The sequence below is a fragment of the Cornus florida genome, unplaced genomic scaffold (assembly GCF_030987335.1).
Source record: "Cornus florida cultivar Cherokee Brave unplaced genomic scaffold, ASM3098733v1 CherokeeBrave_3.0.0_Hap2_Chr01, whole genome shotgun sequence".
Classification (NCBI taxonomy): Eukaryota; Viridiplantae; Streptophyta; class Magnoliopsida; order Cornales; family Cornaceae; genus Cornus; species Cornus florida.
Genome location: NW_026775571.1, coordinates 121,023,664 through 121,038,419, shown reverse-complemented (window position 1 = coordinate 121,038,419; position 14,756 = coordinate 121,023,664). Strand labels below are relative to the sequence as shown.

The window sequence follows — 14,756 nt, the reverse complement described above, 5'->3', positions numbered from 1 at the left end:
AGCCTTCCTCACACGATTCGATATGGAGTCCTCCGGCATTCCAGATTGCAACCAAGATACGACCATAGAGGCATTTAAGATAACCATGGTGCAAAGCTCACGTTTTCACTCCTCTCTGCTAAAGAAAACTCCGACTAACATGTCCGAGCTGAATTCGCGAGCACAAAACTATATCAGACTCGAAGAAAATGAAGTAACCAAACAGCAAAGGGCAACTCTGGCCACTATGGAGAGCAGACCAAAAGAATGACTGAGCACGTCAAGAGTCCATCAAGAGCCGCCGAGCATCGAAGGAAGAGCCCCCGAGAAGAAATCTCGAACGGCCAAAAGGGTCACACCACTCAAAGTAACGCTGGCCAGATTGTATTAAGAAACTAAGGCGAGAAACATCTTCCAAATCCCACCTCCGATCAGACAACCAATGAAGTAGAGAGACCAAAATAAACACTGTGCATTTCATAGTGATTTTGGCCATTTAACCAATGATTGCAGGAGCTTGAGAAAGCAAGTGGAGATACTAATAGCCAGGGGCGAATTGACAGACTATTTGATTAACCCGGGACAGCAAAGGCAGCATGAGCGAACCCGGGCAACTCTAAAAATTGCGACAGAAAATCATCCAGTCCGAGTAATCAATACGATTCATGGTCGTCCGGAGGAGGACGAGCAACCAGAGAATTCTTACAGGATTCATCTCAAACAAGCCCATAAGTTACGAAAGATTGGCGAGATTAATGATGTAGGCTACAGACCTAACCCAACACAGTTTTCTTTTCAAGAAGAAGATCTTAGAAAGGTACAACACCCACACGAAGACCCATTAGTAATCAGCCTGCTAGTAGCCAATTGTTTGGTCAAACGAGTACTGATCGACCCAAGTAGTAGTGCTAACATTATAACAAAGTGGACTTTCGACCACTTGAAACTGGTTGCAGATCAAATTTGCCCCACCAGGAACCCCTTGGTAGGGTTCAACGGCAGAAGAGTGGAGCCCATAGATGTAATCACACTATCAGTCACAGCGGCCAAAAGATCCCTGAAAGAGAATTTTGTGGTTATGGATATTCATCCAACCTACAATTTGCTAATAGGCCGAGGGTGGATCCACCGTATGGAAAAGGTCCCATCAACTCTGCATCAAGTCATGAGGTGCGTTGGTCCAAATGGAAGAGAGGTTATTGACATTTGGGGGGATCAAGTAATAGTAAAGGAATGCTATCACACAATAATCTGTTCAACTGATAAGAGCAAGTAAATGTTGAAATAACAATTACAGGCCTCTTCCTCTTTTAAGGGAACGGAGGAGCCAGAAGAGGAGTGCCCTACTGAAGAACCCCTAGAGGCCATGCAGATAGTCGCAGGGGATGAACACAAGCTAACCTATATAGGGACACTCCAATCAGCCCAGGAGAAAAATGAGCTGACAGAGATTTGAAAGCAAAATGCCGACATCTTTGCTTGGAATCACTGAGATATGCTAGAAATTAACCCACGGATAGCCTGTCATAGCCTAAACGTGGACTCGAGCCATCACCCAGTGAAGTAGAAACAGAAAAGATTCACCCCCGAAAGAAACAAAATCATTGCTGAAGAGTTAACCGGCTTTTAGAAGTAGGGTTTATCAGAGAAGTCCAGTATCCTCAATGACTGTCAAATGTAGTGGTCATCCAAAAGAAGAATGGCAAATAGAGGGTATGCATCGACTTCACCAATCTGAACAATTCTTGCCCGAAGGATAGCTTCTCGCTTCCCAAAATCGATCAGATGGTAGACACTACGACTGGGTATGAAAAATTAACTTTCCTTGATACTTATTCAAGTTATAACCAGATTCTGATAAACCCTTCGGATGAAGAGAAGACTTCTTTCATTACCGAATGAGGAACTTACTGCTATAAAGTCATACCCTTCTGGTTGAAAAATGTGGAGGCTACTTATCAGTGGCTAATCAACAAGATGTTCGAAAAACAGATCGGCCGAATGGTCGAAGCTTACATAGACGATATAGTTGTCAAAAGCAAGAACAAGAAGGATCACCGGCAACACTTGCAATATGTGTTTAATACTCTTAGAAGTAATAAAATGATGTTAAATCCAGCAAAGTGTTCATTCGGAGTATCTTTAGGCCAGTTACTAGGCCACCTAGTAAACAAGAGAGGAATAGAGGCAAGTCCTACTGATGAGCGCTGAAAAGTGTGCATTTAAACCCTTTAAGTTTCAGTATTCTAAGACATTTATCTATCTTACTTTCCTGTTTTAGACTAATTTCGTGTTATTGCCCTTTTCAGGTACTTATCCCAAAAATAAGTCAATTCAACCAAATAAGAGCTTAAAAGAAGCTAACTCAAGCTGGATGGAAGAAAGTAGCAAAGTGGGAGCAAAATGAAGCAAAGTGTGGAAATTCAGCATGTTCGATCGATCTCAGCATTTCTTCGATCGATCGAAAGTTCATCAATCTAAACAATTCAAGATGAATCCAAGCCCTTGTCCTTATCCAAAAGAATCCAACACGTTCGATCGATCCAACATTTCCCAGATCGATCGAAATGATTCAATCTTATCCCCACCTACCACTTTTGTCTTCTTCCCAAAAATATCCCAAAATATCTCAAAGATTTGTCTTTATTCAAAAAGGTGCCGCCAAGGATGATCGATCTCTGCAGCATTCGATGGATCTCAGCCAAGTTCGATCGATCTCAACAGAGTTCAATCGATCGAACTTCCTCAAGTCCGAAAAAAAAAATAGATTCCAGCTTATTAAAAGTTGGCTCATGGTGCAATCATTTGAGGGACCTTGGTGTACGAGCCCAGACCATTGGGTATGACACTTGACCTACCTATATAAGGATTTTGAGCCATTTTTACATCATAACGAGTAACATTCAACATAATTCATCATATCTTATATCTTGGAGAGGAGGCTAGAGATTAGAGAGTTTTACACATTTTGGGAGTTCTTCCATTCTTCTAGGGTTTCCATCAAGAAGGAGGTCATTCCTACCATGGAGATAGCCCTTGAGGGTTAGATGGCTACTTCAATGAGTGGCTAGACTCTACTTGGGGCTAAAGTAGCCCCTAAGTTTGCTTCCTAGACTTAGTTCTTTGTATATTTTTGAGGATTTATTTGTAACAATGTTTTGATCTTGGATTTATATATATATCTTATGGTTTATACTTGATGTGTATGGATTAATGCTTTCAATTGATTATCTACTTCTAACCATATGTCTATGTATGCTAGAATGGATGATTCATGTGCTTTTCTCTAGATTTAGTGAAATTTATGCATGTCTATGTGTATGGACGAAGTTAATCTAGAGATGGTCAAAATATAGAGCATAATTGAACATTCTTGCAATTTATTTGATGGTTCACACTTGTTTCGTGATGGATTGTACCACAATTTTAGCTTACTTAGTTAAATTTCATGTTTTTAGCGTAGATGTAGTGTAGTTGCTTTAAATTCATAGATAGGTGGACAATCTACTCTTGTTCCTTGGTGTTCCATACTTATGAATGCATTATGTGTATGTTTCTAGATAGTTGTGTGTGCATAAATTATGGTTTCATTGAATGAATTTTGGTCTCATTTGATAGGTTGTGCTTTCCATTTGATTTGGCTTAACAATCTTTGCTTATTTGCCATCCATGCCTAGTTTCAATTAATGTCACACACACATACACAAGTTACAAGTCAATCTCCCCATTAATATACAATTGCTAGTGTCTAATGAAGTCAAGCTTAGTGGTGAGTTCTAGTACCCCAAGTCCTCCCCTCTATATATTTCTCTACTTATTAATCATTGAATTTTGTTTACTTTAATTTCATTTGTATAATAGTTTAATCAATCAATCCAACCAACCTTTGATCACTCGACCTACTAACCCTATATATTGTTTCCATTGCAAAGGCACCCACAATTCCTTGGGACAATCCCTACTCACCTTAGTTATATTTTTAGTTAGAGGTAGTAATGACTTTTGTAAATTTAAAACTTGGCCACATTGCACACTCACACTCTTAGTTCAACTCTTTGCACACTTTTAGATATTGGTGCGGTGACACACCAAGTTTTTGGCGCCGTTACCGGGGATTTAATTGGCAATGCCGTGTTTTGGAAACAAATAGGAATTAGTATTCTTTTGATCGTGTCTTTTCTTTATTTTCTTTTTAGTTATTTATTGTGTTTGTTCTTATTTGATTAGGTGCATTGAGCAAGGAAGTTGAGCAAAGGAGAATTCAAGTAAGGAGCTAAGTAAGGCAAAAAGGCTAAAATCTAAAAATTGCAAAGCAAAGCAAGGCTTGAAAATTGAAAATGAATTGAAGTTGCTTAAGGACCCTTTGTGAGATCTTTCTAACTCAATCTCTGGTTAAATCGTCGGCCCGCGTAGAGGCTTGTTTTTCATTTCTTAGATAAATCGTGAGTCCGCGTGGAGACAATTTACTTTTCTTTGCATATTATTCAAGTATGGGAGTATGGGATCATTGTATGTGAAGATTTGTTTATTTGTTGTGGGGGCAAAGTGTTTGTTATTTGCTTATTTCTTGTTATTTGTTTTGTTAATGCATGCATGGTCGTAGGTCATTAAATCCTACTCTTGTCCCTCTTAATTTTCATCTTAAATCAGTTGTTCGTAATCCTAGGGGAAGAAGTAATTCTCATCACTCCATTTCATCAATGGAGGAGCAAAATAATGACCATGTGGAGGACCTTGGTTACATAGACCAACAAGGCATCCTCCACCCTAATGTGCATCATGAAAACATCCAAGTACCATTAGGCATGCTTAGACCATTCATTCCACCACAACAACAAGGCCAAATTCCATTGGAAATACCTCAACCAATCTTTGTTCCACAACCTCCTATTGTTCAAGCTAACCACAGTATTCGAGTAGCACCACCGGTTGTAAATCCCTCTCTTGCTTTAAGAGACCATTATGTGCCTAATGAATATAATGCACCCACTTGCATTCAATTACCTCCATTTAGAGCACATCACTATGAAATCAAACCACAAACCATTCAAACGCTTCCTAACTATCATGGACTTCCAAGTGAAGAACCCTATAAGCATTTGGATGAGTTTATTTATGTAGTGTGCATAAACTAAACCAAAATATGGAACAAAATCATAAATTAATTATAATGCATTGGATAACACCATTCAAATTATATGTATAGCACACTTATGAGGTCATGCAATTTCATCATCATTATATGAGATTACTATCAATTAGTCAGTGAGCAATTTAATAAATAATACATGAAATTACTACTTCATATATATGAAATAATTTAAAGAATTAATTAAATATTTAAACATATATCTCTCTTTATATACTATACACAGTATGATTTTCATAATCAAATTCATTGATTTTTGTTTCTCCTTGTTCGGTGTGCACAACTTATAAAGGAAACAAACAGCTTAATTGCATAACAAATTCATTCAGATTAAAATCTCGTTCAGCGTGCATGCACAACATAGTAGAAGACAAACTGATTAAGTGCATAACAAATTCATGTAGAATAAAATCTCGTTCGGCGTGCATGCAATTTGATAAACTCAAGATTGGGTGATCACTGATTAAAGACAAAATGATTAAATCGCATAACAAAGTCATGCAAAACTCTCGTTCAGCGTGCAAGGAATTTGATAAACTCAAGATTCGGTGATCATAAGACAAACTGATAATCATAAAGTATAAAGTATTATTTATACTTTATATAAAAGTATTTTGGTTTTAAACAGAAGAATTAATTACTCACCCACGATAATATGAATCAATTACATATTTTGATTTCTACAAACCCTGACCTGGCTCTGATACCAATTGTTGAGTTGAAATAATAAATAACAAGTAGAAATCAAAATTAATCATCAATTAAAGAGAGGTTTTTTGATATAATACCTGATTAGAAGATTAAACTTTAGATACCTTTGAGAATTCTTGAGTGCCCTTTCAGAAATCTGAAAAATTAGAGCGTTTTACCCCCTTCTGAAAGTTGTCGATACGATAGGTCTGAATAAGGGTTTTAAAACCCTTATATATAACAACAATAGAGGGGACAACTTCTCTACAACCAAGTATATCTAAGTCTTCCTTCCTATCATGGAAACTTAGATATCAATGGTTAGAAATAAATCACACCACATAAGTTAGAAAATCACAATTCAACGGTATAAAACCATACTCCCAATTAGACCACCAAATTGGAAAATACAAACCCAATCCATCAAGTATCAATAATCACATTGCAATCCTACTTTAGAAAACGTAGTGTATAGGACCATAAAATAATTTTTATTTTATATATATATATATATATATATATATATATATATATATATATTCTAACAGAAAGCACCGACCAGTTCGGCAGGTGGTGCCGCGGACTGTCCGGATGATATACCATTGTGAGTTATTAGTGGACGGTTCAAAGTGGCCACGGAACTATTTTAGGATAAGTGTATATATATATATATTGTTTCGAATTTATGACCTCTAGTTTGTGTATATATATTATATCAGCCAGCGATGTTTGGATGGTGGTTGGTGGTTGTGGTTTTGGTTCAGAGATAGATAGGGGTAAAAGTTTCAGAGGTGGTGAAGAGGAGGAAGAAAATAAGGGTATTTCTGTAAGGTTAAGTTCGATATTTCATAGAAAAATTAATGGGTCGGATACGGATATTGGGTAATATGATCAGTTTTTAAAGTGTATAGGGTTTTCCGAAACATATTGGGGGTTTATAATTAAAATTTGAAAGTAGTGAGTTTTTTTTTTTTTTTTTTTTTTTAAATTAGGCCTTATAGAAATACTAAAATATAAAGGGTATATATGACTTTTTACATTTAATTTAACATATGTTAGCTCACAAATGAGATTAGGGGATGTCATTGTAATAAATCTCAAACGCTTCACCTGTGTGAGATTTATTTAAACTTCAGGGAGATCAGTGTAATTTACCCTATTTCAGTGTAAACAAATAGGGTAAAGTCCACTAAACCCTCCTAAACTATGACCTGATTGCAAGAATCTCCTGAAGTAAGTAAAACCCTCTTAAACTATCATTTGGCTGCATCAAAGGACAAAGCGTCAATGAGTGTTAATGGAAAATGAAAATTACCTTTTAGCCCTTTAATTGAACTTCACCGTTTTAAATTCCATCCAACTTCAGCTGCTGATGTGGCAAAACAATTTCAATGTCCATTATAAAAATTGATAGCACATCAACCTTATCACAATTCTTCATTTATTTAAAATTTTTATTTTTTTTCAGTTTCAGTTTTTTGGATCCTCTTCTCTCATTCCCCTCTTTTTTTCTGGTTATTTTCTGATGGTGGACAAAACCACCATCTCTAGTGAAAGGAAGAAGAGGCAGTTCCTTTCCATTGACCAAAATCCGAAACTATTGGCTGGAATATGATGGCGGCATCCATGTTCATGAGAAACACAATAACCCAGCGATATATGCGTCGTCACGTCCACTGCCAAAGCAATTATCATTGGAGACGCCGGCGAAAACTCTGGAATATTCACTTTCGGCTTGATGATACCAAGAATCTGACGGAATCGAATCCTATTGAATAAATTAGTAGTCTGTGTTGTCCAAGACTTTAGGATCTTTTGTTATTTGATTTATGCAGAACATTATTTGTTTACCTAGTCTATAGGAGTTGGTTTTATTTACCTAGTCTGTTGGTGTTTACTTTTTGAACGTTGTGTTGTGCCTATTGTCATGCTATTATCTGTTATATAAAAGCCTATATAAAGGCAGCTCTAATGGATGAATAAGATATAGACAAGAACTTTCTCCTGCCTTCTTTTGTTTTAAGTAAAAACCTTTGTCTTCTTTTACTTGTTTCAGCAGAAAAGTTTTTTTTATCTTTTTTATTTGTGACAGTGGTATCAGAGTTTGGTTGAGAAATAGTGAGAAAAGTAAAGTTGAGAGTGCCAACAAAATAAAAAAGAGTGTGTGAGATAGAGAGGTGTATAGCAGCAGCTTTATTTATATTTCACCTGGTTCCTTGTTTTTGCAACAGCAGTATAGGAGATATGGCTTCTGAAACTTTTGTGCAACCTGCAATTCCACGGTACGATATGTAATACCCCTAATTTTAAAAGGATAGTCTCGGTATTAATTTAATTATTTTATTTGCATTTTTTTAATTATTTAATTGATTAATTGATTATTTGTTTACTTGATTTATTTGTTTAATTACTTTTAAATTGTTTACATGTTTATTTGCAATAATTGTTTAAATTAAATTGAGTGCTAAATATTGTGTATTAAATTGTGTGAATATTACGTGCTTACTTGTAATTTAATTGGTAGGAATTCAATGGTTATTTTTATTTAGTTTTATTTTATTTTAATGGTTTTGGATGATAGGAATGGACTATCCAATTGAATCACGTGGACTACTTGAATAGGCCACTTAATGAGTATGGATATTACCCATGGGAAGTTATGCATATATATGTGGGTATATATATATATATATGGATGTTATATTTTATTATCATTTTTATCAATATATATATAACTATATATATATTGATAAAAATGATAATAAAATATAACATCCATATATATATATATATATATATATATATATATAGTATAGGATAACCTTAATCCCAATCAAATATTAAGTCGGCTATCTTAAGGGAAAATAAAAGAAAAGAAAATATAAGATATACATATATTAAGTCGGCTATCTTAAGGGAAAATAAAAGAAAAGAAAATATAAGATATACATAATATATATATATATATATATATAAGGTTGTGTCTACCAAGGGTTTTAGAACCCTATTCACGTAACAGCGGTGGCAGAGAGAAAGAATAGAGAGTTTGTAAGAGAACGGAGAGAGGGGGAAGGAAAGGATTAGCCAAGAACCAAGGCTGAACCAGGGAGAGGAAGAAGGGGTGTTGTTTGTGGGTTGAATCAAGGGCAACAAAGGAGTTGAAAGCAGTCAAAGGTTGCCAGAAAATCTAGGAAGACGATGTTGAAATTAATTCGAAATCTCAAAGGCAAGTTTTGCTTCTATCTCTTTCCCTTAGACTTGTGTTCTATACATACCTAAGAAAACTCCAGGATAATTAATTGAAATTAATGAACTGCTTTGCATGCTAAAATTGATAATTTATAGTATGTATTTTGTGTTTGTATAAACTGATGGGTTTTGAAATTTCTTGCATGATTCTTGATTATAATTTGTTTAAATTATGCATAAGAAGTTCAAATAATGTTTAGGGTTGTTCTGGACTTAAAAAAGTAGCCTTAGGACCCTTAACGGAGGAGGATGGAGTCGCCGAAGTAGGGGAAGATGAACAGCCCAGTTTCATGTCGACCGATTTTGGGTACACGTCAACCGGTTTGCATGATTCGGTTGACGTCTGCACACTTTACGTCGACCGTTTTACATGAACCAGTCGACATCTATGAGAATCAGTTAACATCTTTGAAAACCAGTCAACATCTATGACTTTAGGTTGACATCTACAATTTTAGGTTGACATCTAGAGAGAAAACATCGATCGGTATGGGGATTTGGTCGATGTTTGGTTCAATGTTGGGTTATTGCTTTAGGACGTGTTTGGGGTTATTTTAATAGCATCAAAATGTTAAAATTTGCCCAATAAAATACTAGAATGCATATTACTCAGTATAATGTGCTAGGTAGGGGATTTAATTAAATTGAAGGTTAATTTATATATGAATATATTCGTTAAACTGATTTAATCAATTAATTGGATTTAAATAGTTTAATCACATTAAGGAGGCGTAGGCAATCTATTTGAGATGCATGTTATTTTTCTTGGAATGTAAATTAATTGCATGCTATTTAGGATTGTTATTGTTGCTTAATTTTATGCAAGGATTGTATATGATTTTTATCATCTTATCTCTATATTTAAATTGATGTAGTATTATATTTATTTTCATCAGTTGTGAATTGTGTGATGTAATGCACCAGTATAGGATGGTGGCATTTTAGGGACGGATTAACTTATCAGTTAAGTCCTACCTATTTTTATGTAAAGGAATGAATTAACCAAAAGAATGTTAAGTCTTACCTATATTTAAGTCAGGTCAACTGAACAAGTTGAATGATTTATAAAGGATTACTTTATACTGGATAGGATGGTTAATGTATTTATATATATTTAGTTATGAGCCATGATATAAGCTTAAGTCTCAGGGTCTATGGTTAAGACGCGTATATTGCCAGGGATGTGTAGCTAGATATAGTATAGTTTTGTACCCTGGTAGGTTTAGGTACTTATGCCCACTATATGTACGATTTTGCATGTTGCCTACTATTCAGGTTGAGACAACCATATAATCTAGTAAGGTTACTTTAGTGTGTGTGTGTGTGTGTATATATATATATATATATATGTACAGACTATTAGGTATTGTTGAGTTGACTAGGATGTATACGTATATCGGGTCTCTGTTTGGATTGTAGTAGAGTAGAACTTGTTCGTGGCCTGACCCACTATTATATTTCAGGTGTTCGACAGTTCCAGTCTTAGAGATTGTTCGTGCTGAGCAGAAACAGTTATTCTCTCTTCCGACTACATAGGACTCTTCTTTATGTTTTAGTCTTGGATTTGTTTTCAGTTTAGTTATTATTTCCAGTTCGGATATTATTAGGGGTCCACTAGATGGATTCCCTTGTTGTAATAATATCGGAGGTTTTAGATATTTTCATTTGGAGGATTATTTATTATTAAATTTAAGGATTTATTATTTAGTTTTTTTTCTACTTATTTATTTATTTTTATTTCTTTTGTACTCAATGCTTGTTTATTATTTAATTGTTTGATATTCCTCGGGTTTGGGCTTGGGCATGATCAACCCATGTCTCGGAGTCGAGGAGTATCACACGATATGACCATTGGAGTATGTTAATGGAGAACTTCTTGAAGTCCAAAGAGTATTGGCAGGTGATTGTTTCTAGGTAGCATAATTAGCAGCTGGTATAGTATTGATGGAGACGCAGAAGGCAGAGTTAGAAGCACTGAAGCTGAAGGATTTGAAAGAGAAAAACTATCTTTTCCAGGCAATTGATCGTTCTACTTTAGAGATAATTATTTGTAAAGAAACCTCCAATCAAATTTGGGACTCTATGAAAACGAAATTCCAGGGGACAGCAAAGGCAAAGCGAGCACAACTTCAAGCACTTCGCGCTGATTTTAAGACTTTACACATGAAGATAGGAGAGTTGGTTTTAGATTACTTCTCGAGGATGATGGCAATTGCAAACAAGATACAGATTCATGGCGAACATCTGGAGGATGTCACTATAATTGAGAATAGTCTTCGATTTATGACAATAAAATTCAATTATGTTGTTTGCTCGATTGAGGGATCTAATGATACTGTTGTACTTTCAATTGATGAATTGCAGAGTTCTTTGTTGGTTCATAAGCAAAAAATAAATTTACAAGACAAGGAGGAGCAACCATTAAAAGTCTCATCTAATAATAATTTTTCCATCTCAAATAGAGGAGGCCGAAGAAGAGGCAAAGGCAGAGGAAGCAATGATTGAAGATTCTCACACTAAAAATTAACAGATAATCAATCTTTTGATTCACAATAATAGGGAAAAGGCCATGAAGATAACCATTCAGCTAGGTACAAGCCAAAGTCAGCAGAAAAATTTAATATGGAGTGTTTTAAATGTCACAAGCGTGGTCACTATCGCTCGGAGTGTTGTACAAATTTAAGTAAACAACGTGGAGAAAAGTCCAATTTTGTATAAACAGAAGAAAAGGGTATTTGTTAATGGTCTATCACGCAAAGAAGGAGACAAATAAGAACTTGTGGTATTTAGATATAGGTTACAGCAATAATATGTGTGGAGACAAATCTGCATTCTCTGCTCTGGATGAATCTTTCCGAGATAATGTGAAATTTGGAGATAATTCTAAAGTTTCTGTATTGGGAAAAATGAAATGTAACAATCTAAACCAAGGGAAATGTTATTCAAACCATCTCTAATGTCTTGTTTGTTCCAGATTTAAAAACAAACTTGTTGAACGTTGGTCAGCTTCAAGAAAAGGGATATACAATTTTTATCAAATATGGCGTCTGCAGAATTAGAGATGAAAAACTAGGATTGATTGCTCAAGTTAGCATGACGACGAATAGGATTGATTGCTCAAGGAGACAAATAAGAACTTGTGGTATTTAGATATAGGTTACAGCAATAATATGTGTGGAGACAAATCTGCATTCTCTGCTCTGGATGAATCTTTCCGAGATAATGTGAAATTTGGAGATAATTCTAAAGTTTCTGTATTGGGAAAAATGAAATGTAACAATCTAAACCAAGGGAAATGTTATTCAAACCATCTCTAATGTCTTGTTTGTTCCAGATTTAAAAACAAACTTGTTGAACGTTGGTCAGCTTCAAGAAAAGGGATATACAATTTTTATCAAATATGGCGTCTGCAGAATTAGAGATGAAAAACTAGGATTGATTGCTCAAGTTAGCATGACGACGAATAGGATGTTTCTGCTTTATCTCCACAACACTACTCATTTATGCTTCTCGGCAAGATTGAAAGAGGTGGCTTGGCTTTGGCATTTCCGGTATGGTCATCTTAACTTTGGTGGTTTGAAGACTCTATAACAAAAGAAAATGGTAGCAGGACTTCCATAATTTGATAGTCCTTTAGATGTCTGCGAAGATTGTGTTGTTAACAAAAAAACATCGTGATTTCTTTCCCAAAGGAAAATCATAAAGAGCAAAGAAAGCATTGGAGCTGGTGCATTTTGACCTTTGTGGGCCTATATATCCATCTTCCAATGGAGGAAAAAGATACATAATTACTTCCATTGATGATATTAGCCGAAAGACATGGGTTTATTTTTTGCAAAAAAAATTGGAAGCTTTTGTAGTCTTTAAAAATTACAAAGCGCTAGTTGAGAAAGAGGCTGGCAACCCAATAAAAGTTCTTCGCACGAATCGTGGTAGAGAATATAACTCACATGAATTTGTAAATTTTTTTTGAGACCCATAAAATCAAAAGGCAACTTATAATAGCTTATTCGCCCCAACAAAATGGTGTTTGCGAGAGGACGAATCGCACTATCCTGAATATGGTGCGAAGTCTTTTGATAAGGAGCAACATTTCGAATAATTTCTGGCCTGAAGCAGTCAATTGGAGCATTCATATTTTGAATAAAAGTCCCACACCAGCTATTCAAAATATGACACCGGAGGAAGCATGGAGCGAAAACCAGCGGTAAATCATTTTAGAATTTTTGGGTATGTCGCCTATGTTCATATTCCAGACCAGAAGAGGACAAACCTCGATAACAAGGGAGATAAATGCATTTTTCTTAGTATTAGTGATCAATCAAAAGCTTATAAGCTTTATAATCTTAGCACTAAGAAAATTGTTATCAGTCGAGACGTTGTTTTTTATGAAGATCAAACCTGGCTGTGGAATAAGAATGCTATTGGAGAACAAATTTCAGCAAGCTTTGATGAAGAAAATGACAAAGAAGCAAATAAGCCCTAGCAGACGCAAGTTCCAGTAGTTGATACTCTTGAGAATCCTCAAAATGAAGCTCCTACAACCTCTGAAATTACACCAACAACACCAAGATTTGATAAACAGGTTGAAGTAGCAGTTGGTTCATGTTCTCATCGTGTTCGAAAGAAGCCAGCATAGATGTCAGATTATAAAGTAACCAGAATTGACTAATATGAGAACCCACTTACACATTTTGCTTTGTTTTCAAATTATGATCCTATCACTTTTGAAGCAGCTGTCAAGGAATCAAAATGACGGAAAGCGATGGATAATGAAATTGCAGCCATTGAAAGGAACAATACTTGGGAGTTGACTAATCTTTCAAGATGACACAAAACAATTGGTGTCAAGTGGGTATACAAGACAAAGTTGAAAGAAAGTGGTGAAGTTAACAAGTATAAGGCACGCTTGGTGGCTAAAGGCTACAAACAAGAGTTTGGTGTGGATTATAAAGAAGTTTTTGTTCCGGTTGCAAGGCATGACACAATCAGATTGGTGATTCCATTTGCAGCTTAAAACTCATAGCCTATCTTCCAGTTGGATGTCAAATCAACCTTTTTGCACGAAAACTTGGAGGAATAGTTATTCGTTGAACAACCTCCTGGTTATATTAAGATTAAAAATGAGCATAAAGTGTATATATTAAAGATAGCTCTTTATGGATTAAAACAAACCCCACGGGCTTGGTATAGTCGCATTGAGGCTTATTTTTTGAAAGAAGGTTTTAAAAAATGTTCATATGACATGAGCACACCTTTTTTGTTAAAATTGATAATGGAGGGAAAATGTTCTTTGTCTGCTTATATGTAGATGATCTTATATATACTGGAAACGATAATATCATGTTTGAAAAGTTTAAGAAGTCTATGATGGTTGAATTTGAAATGTCTGATCTTGGTATGATGCATTATTTTCTTGGCATCGAAGTGGTGTAATTTACAACTGGAATTTTTGTTTCTCAAAAGAAGTATGTGCGAGAGATGTTTGACAGGTTTCAGATGAAGGATTGTAATCTTGTAAGTACTTCAACTGAGTTTGGCTTGAAGCAAAACAAAGATCATGGAGGAAAGAAGGTGGACAACACATTCTTTAAGCAAATTGTGGGTAGTTTGATGTATTTAACTGCAACAAGACCTGACATAATGCAATCTGTGAGTCTAATCAGTAGATATATGGAGAATCCAACAG

The 14,756-nt window shown here is 35.3% G+C and overlaps 2 protein-coding genes across 2 annotated transcripts; both read left to right on the top strand.

Moving 5' to 3' along the window:
- Positions 1 to 421: 421 nt before the first annotated feature.
- LOC132282341 (uncharacterized) lies at positions 422 to 1,435 on the top strand. The gene is made up of 3 exons (XM_059783991.1): positions 422 to 426; positions 493 to 1,174; positions 1,277 to 1,435. Exons 1-3 carry the CDS (start codon positions 422 to 424, stop codon positions 1,433 to 1,435), a joined length of 846 nt encoding a protein of 281 aa, XP_059639974.1.
- Positions 1,436 to 11,011: 9,576 nt separating this feature from the next.
- LOC132282333 (uncharacterized) lies at positions 11,012 to 11,572 on the top strand. The gene has a single exon (XM_059783978.1). It carries the CDS (start codon positions 11,012 to 11,014, stop codon positions 11,570 to 11,572), a length of 561 nt encoding a protein of 186 aa, XP_059639961.1.
- Positions 11,573 to 14,756: the final 3,184 nt, after the last annotated feature.